Below are 19,928 nucleotides of genomic sequence, written 5' to 3'. Positions count from 1 at the left end.
AAATTGGAACATGAATATATTGTTAAAATAAATAAAATATCAATTAAAAAAACTAATATTTTAAATAAAATTAAAATACAATTTATAGACTATACCCACAGCTCAAGTTGCTCAAGATTAGAGCAAGAACAAAACAATTTCTATAAAAAAGTAAAAACACTTCTAAATAAATTTTTTTTTAAATTATACTGCATGACTTTGTTTTGAAGGTGGAAAAGGTCAAGTGAAGTTTCGCCATTTTCAGCCACTGTGTCAGCTCTAGTCTACATGTCATGCCTTTGTGTTAAAAAGAACAATTATAAATAATTTATAAGTTAATAAGTTAGTTAAAAATGTATAAGTTAGTTAAAATGTCAATATTGTTGTGGAAAGGTTTCATCTAAAAAAAAAAAAAAATTAGGAGTGTGACTTCTCCTTGATCCAGTGAACGTGGATTTGTGCTTAGGGCAAGATCGTCTTTCTCCAATTAGCGATCTTTGAGGCTACCATTTTTTTCCCCCCTTCATTCAAGCCACTGATTCAAGCGAATCAAGCTTGTTTTCTCACTCTGCGGCTGTAAAACTCGACGAAGTTGCTCTCCCAGCTAAACCTAGGCTAACATTTGTCTTTGTAAGCTTTTATTTAGTTTGTATATCGAATTTGAAAGGAAAATGTGTGTTTTGTTTTTGGCGAACTTTTTCCATGGTGCTAATCTGTTGAAGCTACTCACACATGGAAAAATACAATTGTACAACGTTTTAAATGTATGCATTTTGTATATTCCACTTACCACGATTTGAGAGCTCAATAAATTGAAATTGAAAGAGTATTTGTCTTTGGGTTCGCTGGCTGTCTAGCCGATAGAGTCACTTTCACACACAGCAACAAACGGGAGGTGGTGAAGGCTGCCGCGCCACGTCCCTTCTGGCTGCAGTTTTGACACATGAAAAATAGCGAATACCGTTCTACGGTCTGACGGAAAATTTTAGTGGTTTTGAAACCGCGACGTTTTCACACCACGGTAAACCGTGAAACCGGTCACCGGCACATGTCTACTGTGCACACAACAACTATATGTAAAACTATGGCCAAAAATGGTGTTCATTGAAGGACTCCACGGAGGAAGCCACTGCTGTCTGGAGAAAAAAAAAAAAAAACATTGTTGCTCGTTTAATGTTCGCAAAAAGGCAATTGGATACTCCACAGAGGTTTTGGCAAAATATTTTGTGGACTGATGAAACAAAAGTTGAATTGTTTGGGAGTAACACATAACATCATGTGTGGAGGAAAAATGGAACAGCTCACCAACATCGACACCTCATCCCCACCGTAGGGCATGGTGGAGGGAGCATCATAATTTGGGACCGTTTTGCTCCCTCAGGGCCTGGACAACTTGCATTCATTAATGGAAGAATGATTTCAAAAGTTTATCAGGATGTTTTACAGGAAAACCTGAGGCCATCTGTCAGACAGTTGACGCTAAAAAGAGGATGGATGCTGCAATAAGACAATAATCCAAAACAAAGAAGTAAATCAACTTCAGAATGGTTTCAGAAGAACAAAATACACATTATGGAGTGGCCAAGTCAAAGTCCAGACATGAACCCCATTGAGATGCTGTAGCATTTCCTAATGACAGTGATTCATGTCCGACATCCCAGGAATCTGACTAAACTATAGCAGTTTTGTTTAGAAGAATGGGCCAACATTAGTCCTGATCGATGTGCCAGACTGATCTGCAGCCACAGGAAGTGTGTAGTTGAAGTTATTGCCGCCAAAAGGGGGGGAGGGGGGGCACAAAATATTAAATGTAATGGTTCACCCACTTATTTTTCCCCCTTCTGTCATTTGAAATGATTTCATATGAAAACCTATAAATGTTTGGGTGGTTTTAGTTAAAGCAGTTTTTTTTTCATCTGTGTGATTTTGACAAAGATCAGATCACATTTGATGGTGACTTTATGCAGAAATGTGAAAGGTTCAGATACTTTTTCATACCACGGTAGAAATATGAGCTTTGTAAGAACAAATGGTAATGTTTAAGTAAACGGAATAATCTGATGCATTAATCTGTTAACTATTTTTAACACTCAAAACAAGAGGAAAAATGTATTCGACTAGATTTAAGAAAAATAATCTGACTAAGACATTATAAATTTGTAATGTATACACTGTGCCATTTTACATGTGCAGCTTGTTTCCATACAGTAGACCAAACCATTTCCCAGGAGACTTCAAGTGCCTGTGCTGGTCGTTTGAAGACCAATACAGAGCACTTCACAAGAGAAAAATGTTCTGCCTTAATTATCCAATTCACCGTTTCAGAATAGCAGCAGTAAATTATTCCACTGTTTCAAAGGGAGTGCATATATTTCAGTGTGCACTTTGGTGGACAAGCAAACCCCAGTCTGCATTGTAGTCTTAACTTTCTCACTCTTGCTGTCGCACAATTCAGTAATCAAATATGTGGAATATTGTAATTGTTTTGCATTTACATTTAGTCCTTCGAGAGTCCTTCCGGAGTTAAGAACCAAAACGTGACGAAGAGAGAAAGAGAGCGGTGCTTGTTAGTAGCTCAATTGTGTGAGACATTATTTTGGCAAGGAGAGGGGTTAGCCTCCAAAGGTTGAACACCGCTCCAATCACATAGTGGAATGAGTGAGTGCATGGCTGACCACTGGCTCCATAGGGCACAGCCACAGACAAAAACTCACTTTGGACCAGCAAATCTTCCACTTGGTGACACATCTAGCGGAAAAAGATGATTTGGTCTCTCACACATTACCACATAGAACAGTGTGTCCATTCATTATGTCACTGTTCTTTTGAAAGAAAGTACCATGAAAAGATTCCAGTGACAGCTATAGCATTTTCAACACGTAAAAACAATACTGTAACTAAATAATCAAGAACTTCTATGGTGACAGAGTACAAGATTCAAAAGAGAAACTAAATCTAACATAGAACTGAAGAGTACATTTGTTTCCACTGTTGCCAAAGAACCAATAAGAATAACTGCCTATTCGGAATGGTCAATAAAAACAAAAAAAACAAAAAACAAAACAAAACAAAAAAGTTTTTTCACCAGGTTCGTCTGCGGCGTGTATTTTAGGATAACAATACAACAACCATTTGCCTTTCAGACCCCGCGTGTTGGTCAGTTTTATTTCTGAAAGAGGAAAAAGAAGTCCGGTGCTTAAGAGAAAAACAATTGCAATGACAAAGAAAGATTTTAACATGTATTTTACAAATCGAATGCCTCAATCCTTTTTTTCTTATGAAAGGTTTTGAAAATCTCTAAAGCTTTGAATTTTCTCAAATTTAAGTGCCACGCCGAAATTACTAAAATGAATTGCATATTATTTTGAAAATTGACCGGATCCACCGTATTTTTACGCAAGTGACTTCCGTTCTGTCCGATCCTACCTAGTTTTGATTGACGCAGGAGGGTCTCATCTCGCGACAATAATAAAATCTGCCGTTCGTTGCGGGGGGGCGACGCGTTTAACCACTTCTGGGACGCGTCTAAAACGCAGCCCGCTCTGCAACTGGTGTGCACTCGCTGATTGATTATACCGGTCGCGTTTCACCGCGTTGCCGACGCGCCGCAGACATGCCTGGTGTAAAACTGGGGTAAAGGCCAAATTTTACCGGACGCGTCTGCGGTACAGATCCGCCAAGCTCCGTGTTGACTCGTGCTCACAGTATGTCAAAAATAGGACACAATGTAGCGGCTGCGCACAACTGCTCCGGCAGCTCCATCCCGTTGTAAGCTTTTGCGTGATTGCACGCGATAACGTGGCATTAAAAACAACGACAAACACACAGAGTCTGTACTCAACAGAGAAGCAGAGAGAGAGGTGGACCTGATTTGACTGAACATTTTTTCCCTGAATTCTTTTTGTTTTTACCATGGGTCTGTGACGCCATGACCACTTCAAAAACCTATTCTCTAGTATTTAATAACATTTAAATTACATGCATAACTCACTGTCCAATCTCATAACTTCTTTTATGGCGTTCCATGCAGATTCCTTTTTAAACTTTGTGACTTTCCACCTCCATAATGAATCGCTCATCACCCACGTTTGCTGGTGTTTAAACTGTGAATAAGCATCTGGACTGTTAACTGCAGGCCTGGCTGCGCCCATTTTGATGGATGCATCTCCGGCAAAAAAAGAAAATAGCCCAAACCATCCGGCGGGCTCTGGCACGTCGGAGATGGTCCGCAGTCAGTCCGTAGTGCATATGCGTCCAGTATAATTTAAACAATATGATAGAATGGAAACGGATTGGCTCCGCCGCTATATCTTGGCGGACACGTACAGCACATGCGTCTGGTGGGCATGTGCCAGGTATGTGATTCTGACAGTATGATAACCTTAAGCAAAAATATCACTGTATCATGGTATTGCAATTACAGCTCTAAAATGTTGCTACTTTGAGATATACGGGTAAAAAAATATATATATACTGTATATATTTTCCCTTGAACAGGGTTTTTATTTTTCAAAACATACTAGCAAATTGGAACATAAGTATATTGTTTGTTTTTTTTTCTCAATCTAACAAATATTCTCAATAAAATTAAAATAAATGCAGTCCTTTAGGTGAACGTAAACCCACAGCCACAGCTTAACATTATTATCATTAGAAAAAAAATAATTGAATTAATTTCCATAAAAACCACGTGTGTATGATTCGTATCATGTTTACATTATACACACACTCTCTTTCTCAACTCAGACAGTTGCCAGAGAGGAAAAAAACACGTTTTACTGCCGCTAGGCACACTAAGCACGCTGGAGTTAACTCTCATAGCTGGTGGGAAACGTTCATGATAATGCTTACCAACCTTTAATTTTGTATACTAACAGCCACCCTTCGCAAAAATGTTTTAGATGTCGGTTGGCCCTCCTCCTATAAGCCGCAGCCGTCTGTAATTTCGCTGTAGCCGAAATATTCACATACCATCTATTTCGTTTTCTTCGATGGGGGTAAAAAGTTCAGGAGTTTTACCTCCTCCAGCCATCGTGTAGCACAGCTGAGTCACTGACAATGAGCAACAACCAGTGGGGGAGGGTTGAGCCTTGCAGCTGCAAGCGATGGATTTCTCACTGCATTTTTGGGACATAAAAAATAGCTAATAACGTAGGGATGGTATGAAGGAAAATTTTTGCGGTTTTGAAACCGTGACGTTTTCATACCACGGTATACCTTGGAACTGGTTATCGGCACATGCCTAGCGTCTGGTATAATTTGGCCTTAAATCTCCAAAAAACATGTACGGTAAAAAAACTGAGGTTGCACTATGTGAGTATGTCCGAACAAGGTTATTTAAAAATCAAAATTCCGTGCAGTAGTATATACTGTAAGCTGTTAGCATGTTTAAAATCTGGCGAAATCGCATAACACAGCTATGCTAGTCATGGCTTATCTAATGTTTCGCAATGACCAGAGGCAGAGTTACAAAATTGGGGTTTTCTGCAATGTGCCTTGCTTGCCTGGCAACAAGCCAAAAATGACAAATCAGCATAAGACTAGAAAGGGAGTCCAGAGGAAGGAGGAGGGATAAGTTCCACCTGCCACGGAATCTACAACATACAGCACTGAGCTTCACATCACGTTTTTGGCTGAAGCAGTCTGCCTCTTATCTGGCACTCTTGTAGGCAGTTAAAAAAAACATCTGCAGTTGGCCATGCATGTAAATGGATATGAAGAAAATGTGTTTATTTTGGCACAAGGGGTTTGACAGGCGTGAAATTCAAAAAGGTTGATGTAGGACTGACTGCAACGCAAAAAACATCAATTTTCGCACCCATGGGGGGCCTTTGAAGGACGTCAATAATGACCTAGACAACTATGTTGTGGCTACATCATGATAGAGTGCATCCATTCTCACTTTCCTTTACTTCACGACATTGACACATACACAGCCTCTTTCACACAGTGGTCCCCACAGCCGGCGACGGGGGGCTACAGACAGATCCTCCCTCTGATATGACCTACTTTCCATTCAAGCTTGCCTCTCTTTGTTCAGACCATGGTGGAGGAGGCTACTGCTGCCTTTGGAACAAAGAGCACAAGCAGCATTTGGGGCCTACAAACAAGTCGATCCTGCCTGGGTAAGCCACCCCAAAATTGGCTTACATCGGCAGTCCTGGGCCACTTCTGCTCCTCTGCTAAGTAAGGCTAGCCTCCAGTTTTTACAGCATCTCCCCCTCTCGCTCTTTCTCTCAAACCCTCCCAATTCAGGATGAGGAAAAATATCCTAAAGGATACAAAAGTGATCGATGCCAATCCAGAAGTAAAACTACATCTGCCAAACAAGGATTATGCTTTGTCTGATGTTATCTATCAGGGAAGAATAATTCCGCAACTAGATACAAGGCCAGGCCTAATCAACCATTATTAGCAAACTAACCAGTTTCCTTTTGTACATAAAATGATCAGTAACCTGAAAAGGATCCAAATTAGCCAGGAAACCATCAAGCAATAAAACTAATTCATGAGAAGGTCAGTTCTTGAAATCACTCCCATAGCTTTGGGAAATATCACATTTACTGCTGTAATGTGTTCATGTCTTACCTGCATGTGTTCAGTTGAACTGCTACTAAGCTCATCGCCTGACTCCGAGTCATTGTGGAGCTTGCTGAGCCCATTTCCTGTTAGGTCACATTGTGGGGAAGTCTTGTCACTGTCTGGACTTCTGTTGTGGTTGTTCTCCTCTTTGAGTGGAGGCGAGTCAGCTCGGGTCCGTGGCAGAGTTGAATTGTTGGCAAGATGATGATTGTTATTGTTGTGAAGAAGCACTAGTTCGGCCACAACCTTGCAATGATGCGGACTTCCCAAATTCTGGTTAGCATCCTTAGGCAGAGCTGGCGGCGTCACACGGTCTGAGGAAGGTGATGGCGTGGAGGAGGGTGACGGACGCCCAAAGCTGGACATTTCAGGCTGCGGTCGGTTGAGGTTCTCATTTGATGTCATGCAAATATCCAGAACAGAAGGCTTGGCTTTCAAAGTGGGCTTCTGGGGAGGCATCAAGGCCCGCCGAACCTCTCTGACATACTGGGCTGGCACGTAGAAAGCCTTTGTGCCCTCGTCCTTCTTCACCTGCCACCAATCCTCATTGGTTTTCTTCACTAACATATAACACTCTCCCTGCCGTATAGTGACTATCTTGTCTTTTGCCTTGTATTCATAGTCATATTCCACTTCAACGTAGACTTGTCCTGGGGCAATGGGAAGCCCATCTCTATCAGCCATGGCTGTCAGGGCAAGTATTTTTAAGGCCGACCTCAGCTGCTCAGCGATCCAGGCCTGGAGGGCTCTTCATGTCTGACCAGGGAACTGCTTGGCTGCGAGAGATAAGACAGCTTAATGTCAGCAGCTGCAATTTGACAAAACATTCAGCGAAACAAAATGCCACATGAACAAGGAAATAGTCGAATGATTCTTCAATCGTGAGGAGTCAACATATTGACTTACAAACAATTTCTATTGTACATTAGGCATTAGACACCACAGTCTATGGTGATCGCTCTGGTAAGCGATACAACAGCTAAGGATATCTAGCCTGGTAAATGATCCCCTGGTGTAGGGCTAAATGTGATGACAACATGATCCCATAAACAGACCGTGCATGCAATCCGATAACTACAATGACTATGGTACACGGAATTCCTGCACTGACAGCTTCCAAAAATAACATTTTGTGTGTCAAAATGAACTGTATCCCCCTCTGTGCAATTTCACATAATTACTCATGAATGAGGATTGTAAAACTGAAAAACATTAATTTTATATCGCAACGAGTCAGTGGACAGGTGACAGGAAGTCATATTGTTCCATCTGGATGCGAGTGAGCTTTTGTCAGTTAACTCAATAAATACTGGGGCACTCCTACAGCGAGTGAGTCACTGCACCACTCAGATCAGATTCTCCTTCCTTCCTCCCTAAAATAGCAGCGGCAAAGGACTGACATCTTTGATGTGTAGGCAGCAAAAGCAGGTGCTTTTAGTGAAGCGTGAGAACATGCCGCGGAATCTATAAGGGGGGCCCAACCTCATGCAGGAAAATGTGCAGACTCCGAAGCTTAGACTGACAGTCTAACACCAAGAATAGATCTACAGTGGGGAGAGCCGTCTGGGCCTTCGATCTTTCAAGACCATGAGCAGCACGCACAGTGTTACATAAGAACCAGGCTTTCAGTAGTCATACATGCTTTAACACATACATCCTTATGCCCTGATGAATAACTCTCTCAAGGAGCATCTGTTGAGTTGCATGAATTGCATGTTAGGCTGAGCCTCATGTGACCTCTTGTCCTACCACACAGACACAAGCGCTTCAGTGTCACAACCTTACATAGTGATAAGGAATCGCTGTCATTTTTTTTCCTAGAACAGTAGCATCCACACATAACAGAATAAAATTTAAAGTGATACGCGAATTTCATAGAGTTTGTCTGGTGATAGCTTTATCTGTTTAGATTGAAAGCACCAGTACACAGAACTCAAATATCATTTTTAATTTGGAAACTATTAAACAGAACAGGACAAAGGTTATTTAGGATTTTTGAAAAATTGTTTTGACGAAAAAAAAAGTTTAAATATCAAAAACAATGCAGCAGTTGCACTCACATCACAGAGTAGGGAGAATTCGTTCACTTACAATAACTGAGAGCTCAGAAAACGGAACTGGACTTCAGCATTCTTCAACTCATGCATTCAGAAAGGCAAGTCCGTTTTGTTTTTAATTAGCTTTTAGTGGAACCTGACATTATTGTAAAATAGGTAAGTGGTAAACTCAACAATAACAAACGAATTGAATGTGCATGGAAGTAGAAAGGAAGCGAGGAATATGTAGAGCAACTCGTCTCCACTGAATATTTACTTGAATATTCCTCCATGCATTTGTTAGGAGGACAGAAATGACATTTTCAAATGTCGATACCGATATAAAAAAATAAACTAAAAAAAATTCAGCCGATTGCCGATATCCAAAGCCGACTTTGTAAGCCAATATACTTTTTTTTGAAAGCACCAAGGTTATGAAAGCCACTTTTAAAAAAATTCTTTAATGGCTTCAAATTTACAATGGTTACGTGAGACTTAAAGGATTAATTCAGTCTAGTGCTACCAAAGCAACAAACACAGCACTTTTAAACAGTGACCAAGAACAGTACATTATTTTCAAATAATTAAACTTGACATGTGCCGATTACCGGTTTCAAGGTATACCGTGGTATGAAAACGTCAAGGTTTCAAAACAGCACAAATATTCCGTCATACCGTCCCTACGGTATTAGCTATTTTTTATGCCCCAAAAATGCACGGAGAAATCCCTCGTTTGCAGCTGCAAAGGACAACCCTCCCCCACCGGTTGTTGCTCAGTGCCAGTGAGCAGCTGTGCTACACGATGGCTGGAGTTGGTGAAACTCCTGAACTTTTCCCCCCATCGAAGAAAACGAAATCGCAGGTATGGGAATACTTTGGCTACAGAAAAGTTACAGACAGCCGCAGCTTAGAGGCGGCGGCCAACAGACATCTAAAACACGTTTGCGGAGGGTGGCTGCCGAGGAGGCAATACGTCCAATTTGATTTCGCATTTATACAAAATTAAAGGTTAGTAAACATTGTCATTAACGTTTCCCACCAGCTACGAGAGTTAACTCCAGCGTGTTTAGTGTGGTTAGTGGTGGTAAACTTTTTCTTCTCTGGCACCTGTCTGTGTTGAGAAAGTGAGTATATGTATAATGTAAACATGATACGAGTCATACACACGTGCTTTTTATGGAAAATAATTCAATTATTTTTTGTCCTGATGGTAATAATGTTGAGCTGTGGCTGTGGGTTTAGGCTCACCTAAAGGATTGCATTTATTTTAATTTTATTTAGAATATTTTGTTATTTTTAAATTCATTTTAACATTATACTTGTGTTCCAATTTTCTAATATGTTTTGAAAAATAAAAATCCTGTTCAATAGAATTTTAAAACCAGATATCTAGAAGTAACACATATTAGATTGCCAATTGCAATACGGTGATAGCGTGAAACAGTGAATTTGCCTTAAGGTTATCATACAGTCAGAATACCGGCACATGCCTAAATTAAACCCACCAGGACGTCATGACGAGATGTAAACAAGTGACAGTTTAAGGGGATGGTAAAGATGGAGGTACTGTAGCTAAACATCCAAATTCTCTCATGCAAGATAAAAAAAAATCTTACAATCTTGACAAAACAGGCAAGCCTGAAGCTTCCTGTAGCAGCCTGCCTTCAAGCTGCTGCAGGGTCCTTCCGGGGTCTGACCGTCAATCAGCGGCGGCCACAGTTGCCCACATAGATGCCTAGTCAAAATCCTTTTTTATCGGCTTATTTTTGTTGTTGTTAATCAGCCGATGGCATGTTGGAAAGAAGCTCATATATTGGTCGACCTTTATTCATTAGTGTCCGCCTCTGGCCATCGAAGTCAACCTTTTATTTTAACATTTAGTGCTAAATTTGTTAAACAGCTGCCCACTGTCTCCTACCATCAGTGACAACTCACTTTGGTGCAAAATTTAATCCTATTTAGTTGTATTTAAAACCCTGGAAATCAAACTCAATAACTTCCACTGAAATTACGGTTAGCGTCAATCAAATATAAAACTGACATTAACCAATAAACAGATCTCTCATCAGTATTAAAACGGCTATAATGTCTATTTCTTACCACATAAAAAACAAATAATAGAAATGTCTGGGGAAAATAATCCCTGTCAACATATAATGTAAACCTTAGGGATGTTCAGTCTGATGGGGATTTAACAACAGTCGGGGGGGCTTGCTGTCTTTATATTTCCTTGTAGTACATTGTTAAGCTGATCCGCTTCCTGAGAAGTTGGAGTTTAAAGGGGACATACCGCATTATGGGAGATTTGGTCTAATGTTAGTACAAAAACGGTTGGGCTCAAGAGAACGTGTTTACACATTGACTGTGAAATGAAAGAGTAAATATTAAATCATGTGCCAATTTCCAAAACTGTAATCAAGCTAAGGCTGCAGCTAGCCATTATTTAACTAATCAATGTATCTATCAATTAGTTAGTTCGAATAATCGAGTAATCGAATTAGTAACAATTAATGCGTTGCAAACTACTGTAAATTTTCAGAGATTTCGGCGGTGTAAAACAAAGGCTTGCTAAGACTGCGCTTTCAAAAGAGAATTAACTGTAAATACAAAATAAAATTGTGAAGTGTTTTTTTCAAACTACGCAGGATTGTACTTTCATTTCAAAAGAGCAATAAATGCATTTAAAAATTTACTAAAATACCAGAACTTAGCCACAAACTGTATGAGAAAAATAATAAATGAGGATCAAAGTACAACAAAAGAACAATTGGCTACTTGCACAGGTAAACTCCTCCAGCTTAAATGCTATAAAATGCTAACTTTTTTATTTATTTATTTACAATGCTCTAAACAAATCATTAAAACTCACATTCCCCAAAAAGAATTGATGAGTATACCTTTAAACTCAATTACAAAACCATAAACAATCATATTAGCTCAAACAAAAACTTTTAACCTTATGTTGGTCTTAACAGGGAGCAGCTAGACCCAATTACTTTAGATGAGTTATGTCATCTTTACTGTTACTACAAGAGGGCAGTGTATCCCCCCCAAATGAATAAAACTAAATGCGAACACTTTCAAAACAAACCATGACAACGCCACTCTAATTAAACGAATCCTCAACGCAGCAAAATTTGAAGCTTTTTCTAATCGAATTACTCGAGTTAATCGATTAATCGTTCAGCACTAAATCAAGCAGTTCCTGTAACAGCAGGGCTAATTAATTTATTCGCTGCCATTGATGGCAATAGACGTTCCAATTTCACTTGGAGATCAGACAGTGATAACCAACTGGACCGGACTGCGTTTCAGAACAAGAGTTCTCATTGACAAAGTGGAGAAAACATTGGCGTGTCAAAGACAAAGGTTAAGTAACAATGTTCACCGAAAAAGTCTTATTGGATATGGGATTATATGTGCTAGCTTGAAGTCTCTGGCTACAGTTACTGTTAAATTTATCCTTTTTGGCAGGGTCTGTTGAGTGTGTTTCAAATCTTATAAGTAAAACAAGTGACTTTTGTTAGATAAAATTGTATGGTTTAGTGTTTAAGTTTTGTGTCAGTTTTTCTGGAAGTAACAGCTTGAACGAAGCACTTTTTTTTACCACTTCTTGTTATACCACAGGCTCCCATTTCATAACAGAGACAGATGTTAAAGAATACTTTAAAACTGTGTTTCACAATATTTCTATATGGTCTCTTTATGTTCCAGATTTTCAACCAAAGCAAGTGTAATCTAAAGATTAGCCATGTGCTGGTATGAGATTCTGAAGGTATGATAACATTAAGCAAAAATATAACGGTATATCACGGTATTGCAATTACACCTCTAAAATGTGTTACTTTAAGATATCTGTTTTTTTTTTTTTTTAAATAAATAAATAAAATAAAATTATAATACAACTTTTTTCCAACGAACAGAATTTTTATTTTTCAAAGCATACTATCAAATTGGAACATAAGTATAAAGTTAAGTTAAAATATATATTTTTTTAAAAAAACAAAACAAACAAAAAAAAATATTCTTAATAAAATTAAAATAAATGCAGTCCTTTAGGTGAGCGTAAACCCTTTAAAAATTTCAGCTCAACATTATTACCATTACAACAAAAATAATTGAATTATTTTCCACAAAAAGCGCATGTGTATAACTCGTATCATGTTTACATTATACACAAACTCTCTTTCTCAACACAGTTGCCAGAGAGAGAGAGAAAAAAAAAACATTTTACCACCGCTAGACACACTAAACAGGCAGGAGTTAACTCTCGTAGCTGGTGGCAAACACCTTTAATTTTGTATAAATGCAAAATCATATTGGAGGTGTTGCCATCTCGGCAGGCACCCTCTGCAAACATGTTTTACACATCGGTTGGCCCACCTCTAAGCCGCGGCCCTCTAAAATTATTTCCATACTAGCGATTTCATTTTCTTCGATCGGGGAAAAAGTTCTGGAGTTTCACCTCCTCCAGCCATCGTGTAGCACAGCTGACTCACTGACACTGAGCAACAACCAGTGGGGGAGGGTTGAGCCTTGCAGCTGCAAGTAGGCCTGTCGCGATTTTAGTGTATATGCGATATTATTGCGCCCCCCCCATTTTTTAAAAACCAATTTACAATAACACAGTGAGAATACAGTATATATATTAATAGAACAAGTACACTCATTTAAACGCGATAAATGCTTACTCTTAAATTCAAAAATTCTTTTTAAGAAATCACAACTAAAAACAATAGATCATGCCTCTTAAGTAAAAGACAACAATATTAATACCGCATAGAAACACAGAAGAAATAAAATGTCTATTTCAAGAAAAAAATGAAAATTTGCACTTAATAACTTAAGCATTTAGGCAAATGAAAACTTTTCCCCTCATAGCTTCTGCTCTGGCGTTCCATGTGTAATATTCTGATTGAATGTTTTCCGAGGCACCCTGAAGCGCACGCAGCGGTGATGTTGTTTTGTTCATGTGTCGCGGCACAGCCTCCCGAGAGCCACAGGTTGAGGAAGTGTTGTTAGCGCCGTGTGTTAATAAATTACAAAGTTGTCAGCACGTTGTGTGTTTGATATCATTGCCAGAAAAATGCACATAATAGGACACCATACAGCTTCCTTTTTAGTGTTGTCCTTATAATGATGATGATGCATAATAAATCACTTTGATACTTTCCACCTCCATGATGAAGCCTTCTTCATCCATGTTCGCTGGTTAAACCGTGAATAAGCAACTGGGCTGTTGACTCCAGGCCCGGCTCCGCCCATTTTGACGGATGCGTCTCCGGCAAAAATAAAAAATATCCTAAACCGAGATCGTCCTAGATAGTCCGCAGTCAATCTGTAGCACTGACGCGGCCGGTATACGTTGAACAATAGAATATAATGGGATTGGCTCCGGCGCTATTTTTTGCCAGACCCGGAACGAAGAGGCATTTTGCGTAGTTGGTAACAAGGAAGCCGAACTTTTAACTGCACGTCTGCCGCACACGCACGTGCACGCGAGGCGATAAATCGCAGCGGGAAAATTACTGCCTTCATTTTCATTTACCGTGCGATAAATAGAATTATTGCATTTTGCTTAGCTGCATTTGTGAGACATGAAAAATAGCTACCGGTACTACCTAAGGGACGGTATGACGGAAAATTTTTTGCGGTTTTGAAACCTTGACGTTTTCATACCATGGTATACCTTGAAACCGGTAATCGGCACATGCCTAACCAAAGTAAACAAGGTTTGACCTTGTATAAATTACAACAGGCAAAGAAATAAAACCCAACTGGCTCTTGTAGATCCAAATCCAAAAACACTTGTGGCATGCATGTCAAGAATGTCGTGGTTATTGGAGTGTAAACTCAAGAAAATCAGTTCTACATCAACACTGGGTCATGGTTGTCTGAGCGCAAACTAGAGAAAATCAGGTCTACATCAACACTGGGATCACAACCTGTGCCTTTGTCTGCATACATCTGCAGCTCGGGCACTCTGGCAGCATAAACACACATGGGGTTGGACAGCCTTTGTCCCTGTGCTTCATTCAAAACAGATGTGGCTTAGCCCTCAGCAGCATCCACTCCAACATGTGCTTCCTACACTGCAGCAGCTGAATTTCAGTTCAACTGGGAAGGGTATTTTTGAGCCTGATGTGGACACAAACAGCTTTTAAGAGAGGAACGAAAGAGGGAAAACAAGTATCTTGGGTCTTAAATGTGAGGGACTGGGTGCCAGGAGAATGCCTGAGGCGGATGGCGGTGGTGATGCGGGGGGCTCCGGGTAGGGGTGGGGGGCAGGGTCGCTTCCAGTCCGAAAACAGACAGCAGGAATACGGCACAAAGAAGTTTAATCCATGTGATTTCCTAAACAAAGGCCACCGAGTCAACATCCCCGGGGGCGAGGGAAGGGCAGCCGAAGGCGCGCACCCTAAGTGGGCACAAGCGACACAACACACCGTAAGGAAATCGCCTCAAAACTAGGCACGTGCCACCCACACTGACGCTATCCTCGGGAATGTTGACTTTCAACCGTCTGTTCAATAATTGTACGCTCATTAGACTCATTACCTAACGTGACTTCACGCGTGGACAAAGCGCTGCAGGTTCACTGAGATAACAAAACACACAACCTGCAACAGCGTGCATATAAAGTAACTCAAGACACAAGCTAATATCCTTACGTAGGCAGCAAAAATGATTCCCATTGAGTAAATGAATCATACTAACCTTGACAAACCCAACGGTGTCTCTTTAGGGATTTGAAACGTAATTGAGGAGGAAGTTTTTCCTTCCAATTCAATATGGACAGTTCCGAATACTCCGCAGCGTATCTCCAGGTTTTTCGCTCTGTTCACAATCCCCCGCCTCGCCTGCAATCTGGCAAGTTTGATGTAGCAACACAGACCATATCCGGTCACAGCTTTCACATTAATTGCACAAAAGACCGTCGTTTTTTTTTTTTTTTTTTTTTTTTTTTTTAGCTCGTCCATTTAGTTCTATTGTTTTGTTTTGTTTTTTAATCATACAATAAACATACATACATACATACATACATACACACATACATACATACAAATTACAGCAATCCAGAAAAACAGTTCACATAGAATAAACCCTTATCAACATTATTTCCTCTTACATAGTAGGACCAAGGACATAGGTTTGGTCTCAACTAGAGCTGCACGATAATATCGATCACCGATAATTATCGGCCGATAATGGCAATTATGACGTCACACAGATAATCCAGATAAAGCGAAGTTCAACCGATAATGCAATCCGATAATTATATACTTGATTTAGCCTCCAAATGTGCGCAATCAACAGTTTTGTCCAATTCTGATAGTTTTAAGGAGGTGTTTTTGCAGTGTAGTAATTTGATATATGTTAGGAATGGCTTACTTTTAAAGGCATTTTTGTGCAACTTGGGTGTTTACTCTCTAAGTAATTGTTGCCAAAAGCTTACCATTACACAATGTCATTGCCATTGTTTAGATGTTGGAATTTACGACTTGTTCACATTTGATGTGGAAAAAAATAGCACTAAATTACATTTTTGCACAGTAACATTTGATCTTTGTATACTTTAACATTTTACATACATATTTGAATAGAATTATCGACGTGACATTATCGGTTATCGCGTGGAAGGGGCAGGAAATTATCGGTTATCGATATCGGTTGAAAAATGTATTATCGTGCATCACTAGTCTCAACGTTAGTAGGGATGCTGTAACAGCATAACCTTCATGTACACTTTTTGCTCGGGATGGGACATAAATAAGACCAAACAGATTGGGTGAACGGGGGTTAGGGCTACATTTCTCACGAATATGAACCTAATTACATTACGTCGCTCATGATCGACCAGTCGATCGCAACGCAAGTGTGGGTAGCTCGCGACATCCCAAGATTTTATTTTTATTTTTTTAATGTACATAATTAATTATGATTATGTTGTGTGTATGTTCTGTTGTGTGAGCAACATATGACTTCATGCAGAACCCCCCTCTCTCTAAGCAGCTTCTTACTAAGTTTTTCTGATTCTATAGTTTCCAGCAGAGTTTGCTACATTTCTCACAGTTTAATTAACGTTAACAGTAGAAAACACAAACAGAAGGACACTTCTCTCTAAGCAGCTCCCTACTCGAGTTTTGCAGGTTAGCAAGTTCACACAGTTTAATGTTATGCTAACTCTGATGCAGGTTGGACTTTCAGTAGCAAAAATTGTGGTGTGTTTCCCACCTTCACAACATTGGCGTCTTCTGAAATTACTTACAGTGGCTGCTGCTAGCCGAAAAAAAAAAACAACTTCTAATTTCCCTCCTCTTTGAAGGGGGCGGAGGAGGCGGCATGTTGTCGAAATAGGGGCTGCATGCGCTAGTGTGAGCGTGCATATGTGTCGGGGCGGGTGAAGTCATCGGCCAATCAAACGTGTGCTTGAGGGGGAAAATTGGACCGGCGCATTCAGCAAGTGAAAAGAGGTAAATATAAGTTTTAACATAATGAAAATAATTCACTTAATCATGGTAGGGTAAATTCTTTTCTTGCAACATATGGAATGACAATCTAAATTACCTTTATAACTGAACCCATTATACAATGCATATAAGTTTGCTTAACAGTTGGTGGGGACAATTTGAGCATCCTGAAAAGTTGGTAGTTTTATGTCCCTACCATCCCTATGCAAACCTACGCCCTTGAGTAAGACCATTGGCGGAGTTTGACTTTTGGGGAAGGGGGGGCACAATATGTTGATGACCCCAAAACGCAGTGTCACCAATAAAATCAACTTACAAGAATATTTATAATAATAAGTTGAAAATGAGCATTTTTTTGTGTGTGTTTCCAATCTTTCATGAGGGGAATTCTAAAATCAGGCTGCTTAGGCTATACTTTTCACCAAGATCGTCATCCATTGAATATGGTACGCCCACCGGTCTCGTGCCAATGTAGTTACCCCAGTCTGGGTGGAGCCACTGCACTGCACTGATTTGCTTGATTTCTGTGTTTTGGTGATGCAGTTATCTATGAGGTTTTAAAACATGGCACATCCATCAAAAAAAACTTTTTTTTCGGTCGTATAGTGTAACATACGTACTGAACGTTAAAAAGGCAATGTTTCACCGTTTTACTCGTAGGATGACCTAGTATAACTGTTCTTACTGTAATTCAAGTCCTGAATGGAGTTTCTCCAGTTAGGTACATGTCTATATCCAAAATATATAACTGTGGTTCTTTTCTGGCTTCAATTAATTTGTAAAGTCGACAACCCTCATAACTAATGTGTGTGTGCGCGCTTATGTGGCCAGGGGACACAATTTTTTATGGGGGGTAACTACATTGGCAAGACACCGGTGGTGGCTCTGTTGTACAATTAGCGTCTTGAGTGGGGCAAATTGAAACTCCGCTCACCATTTTGACGGTGGTCTCTAGCGTTTCATGGTCCACGTTTTCGATCCTTGGTTCTTGCTCAGTAGTTGTTCTCGCTTTTGAAAGCTTAGGTTTGAAAAAAATTACGTATATCCATTTTGCCTTTTCGGTCCTCGGGTGGTTTTGGCTAAGCAAAGCAAATGACCATCTAAGGTGCTAGTCACATAATCTGTTCGAAAAATACTTTTGGCCCAGTGTAAAAATATCTTTTTTTGTTAATTTCATTCATTTTTGTTTTATTGGTTTACAACTTTTATAGACCACATTTTATCGGAAAATTCCTAATTTTAAAATCATATACTTTATAGGATTTATTGCTTAACAACTTTTATAGACAATATTTTATCGGAAAATTCTTAATTTTAAAATCATATACTGTATAGGAAAGTCAATTACATATATATATATATATCTTTGGATTGAAATATGATAATAATTGTTTCTCCTTTTGATTCAACCTTTTGTTCGGTTTGAAATAAAATATTTTTTTGAAGATCAGTCCAAAACTTTGCACTAATGGGGCAACCATAAAACAAATGAGTTATATTTTCAGGCTAAGTGTTACAGAATGTGCATTTGTTGTCAACATCCTTAAAATGTAACAAATACACATTAGTTGGGTCTATTTTATGTAAAATTTTAAAATGCAATTCCCTTACTTTTTTGGAAACAAACAGTTTAAAAGGAACAAGCCACAGCTCTCTCCATTTAATACGATCAAACTGAGCATTCCAGAAGAATTTCCCACAAGGTACAATTTTCCTATTTCAATAGATTCACTTATTTGTTTGTTTGTACATTTTTTGTGTATAAGTAAAGAATATTCGCATTAAGAGATTGCTCATTCTGTTCTTTATAATCTTTCATTAATTCTAATAGAGCGTCGTTGTTTATAAAAGCGGATCTTGAACTTGTGACGTCAAGAACAATAAATTCTAAATATAAAATACATTATTAAATAATGTAAGATTTTGGTAGTAGTAACATCACGCAGAATAGACAAAAATATTAATACTGTTCTTGGCTGTGCGAAGATAAAGCTGAGTGCAATGATTCAAATTTTAAAAATTAATTCAATTAAATAGGAAGAAAAATAATGTATAAAAGTGCATACTGGCCTTTCATATTTCTATATTTGCGCTAAGATGTCTTAAAGTTTAGCGTGCAGAGAGCATATTGTGGGTTTATTTTGAAAGTAGATTTACCAGAATTCCGGAAGTAGGTGCAGCGTGTTTTGGGCGTATTTTTAACTCCGTCTACAGCCTTTAGTCGCTACCAGGAGCTTTGCAGTCCAGTCTACACCTTTCCAGTTTTTTCCAGGTAGTGCTTTCTCCTTCTTTGCTCCAGTCACACCATTGTCACTGACAAATGACAGGAGCTTGGGTGTCATATTTATATGGATGTTTAACATTCCTAAGAATAATAATGATGATAGCAATAAAACTATTAAGTTTGCTATTTTTGTAGTATTCAGATCTTCCTATCATAGATGCAAGTTGGCACGCCCATCTCGTCATCAGTCTGTATTTGGCAGTCACAACGGGGTGTTTCCAATCTAAGCAGGATAATCATGAATGATTCAGTACCCTGATCTAGCCCTACCATGAAAAACAGTTAGACCATATAAAGCAGTAAAGTTGACTTCAGGCAATGGAATAACAAATTTATACAAAAAAAAAAAAAAAAAATCCTCAGAGAGTATTTTCTATGTTATCATTGTTTCACACGGAACAATCGTTTTGTGTACGAGCGCACCCTGTCGGTGAAAGACAGCAAGTCATGAATTACATATATAAAATAAAAACATTAGATGTTTTAAATTGTTTTTCACGGTCACTCTTCAAATTATCTCTCTATATCCACATTTTTTTGTTTTAAAACTCAATCCTTTTTTCGTGTTCCATTTTC

General features: G+C 39.1%; 1 protein-coding gene across 2 annotated transcripts in view; it reads right to left on the bottom strand.

The window, feature by feature from the left end:
* Nucleotides 1–15,473, bottom strand: part of LOC130908681 (rho GTPase-activating protein 12-like) — a 73,178-nt gene extending 57,705 nt beyond the window's left edge. For both annotated transcript variants that reach the window (XM_057824374.1, XM_057824375.1), the window contains exons 1-2: nucleotides 15,315–15,473; nucleotides 6,568–7,337 (exon numbers count right to left, since the gene is read on the bottom strand). In XM_057824374.1, the coding sequence (XP_057680357.1) occupies nucleotides 6,568–7,245 (678 nt within the window). In that variant the 5' untranslated portion in view covers nucleotides 7,246–7,337; nucleotides 15,315–15,473. The remainder of the gene's footprint in view (nucleotides 1–6,567; nucleotides 7,338–15,314) is intronic.
* Between the last annotated feature and the right edge of the window lie 4,455 nt (nucleotides 15,474–19,928).

Source organism: Corythoichthys intestinalis, chromosome 20 (genome assembly GCF_030265065.1).
Source record: "Corythoichthys intestinalis isolate RoL2023-P3 chromosome 20, ASM3026506v1, whole genome shotgun sequence".
In the NCBI taxonomy this organism is placed as follows: domain Eukaryota; kingdom Metazoa; phylum Chordata; class Actinopteri; order Syngnathiformes; family Syngnathidae; genus Corythoichthys; species Corythoichthys intestinalis.
Note: the sequence above shows the minus strand (reverse complement) of the source record. Positions and strands in the feature narration are given on the sequence as shown.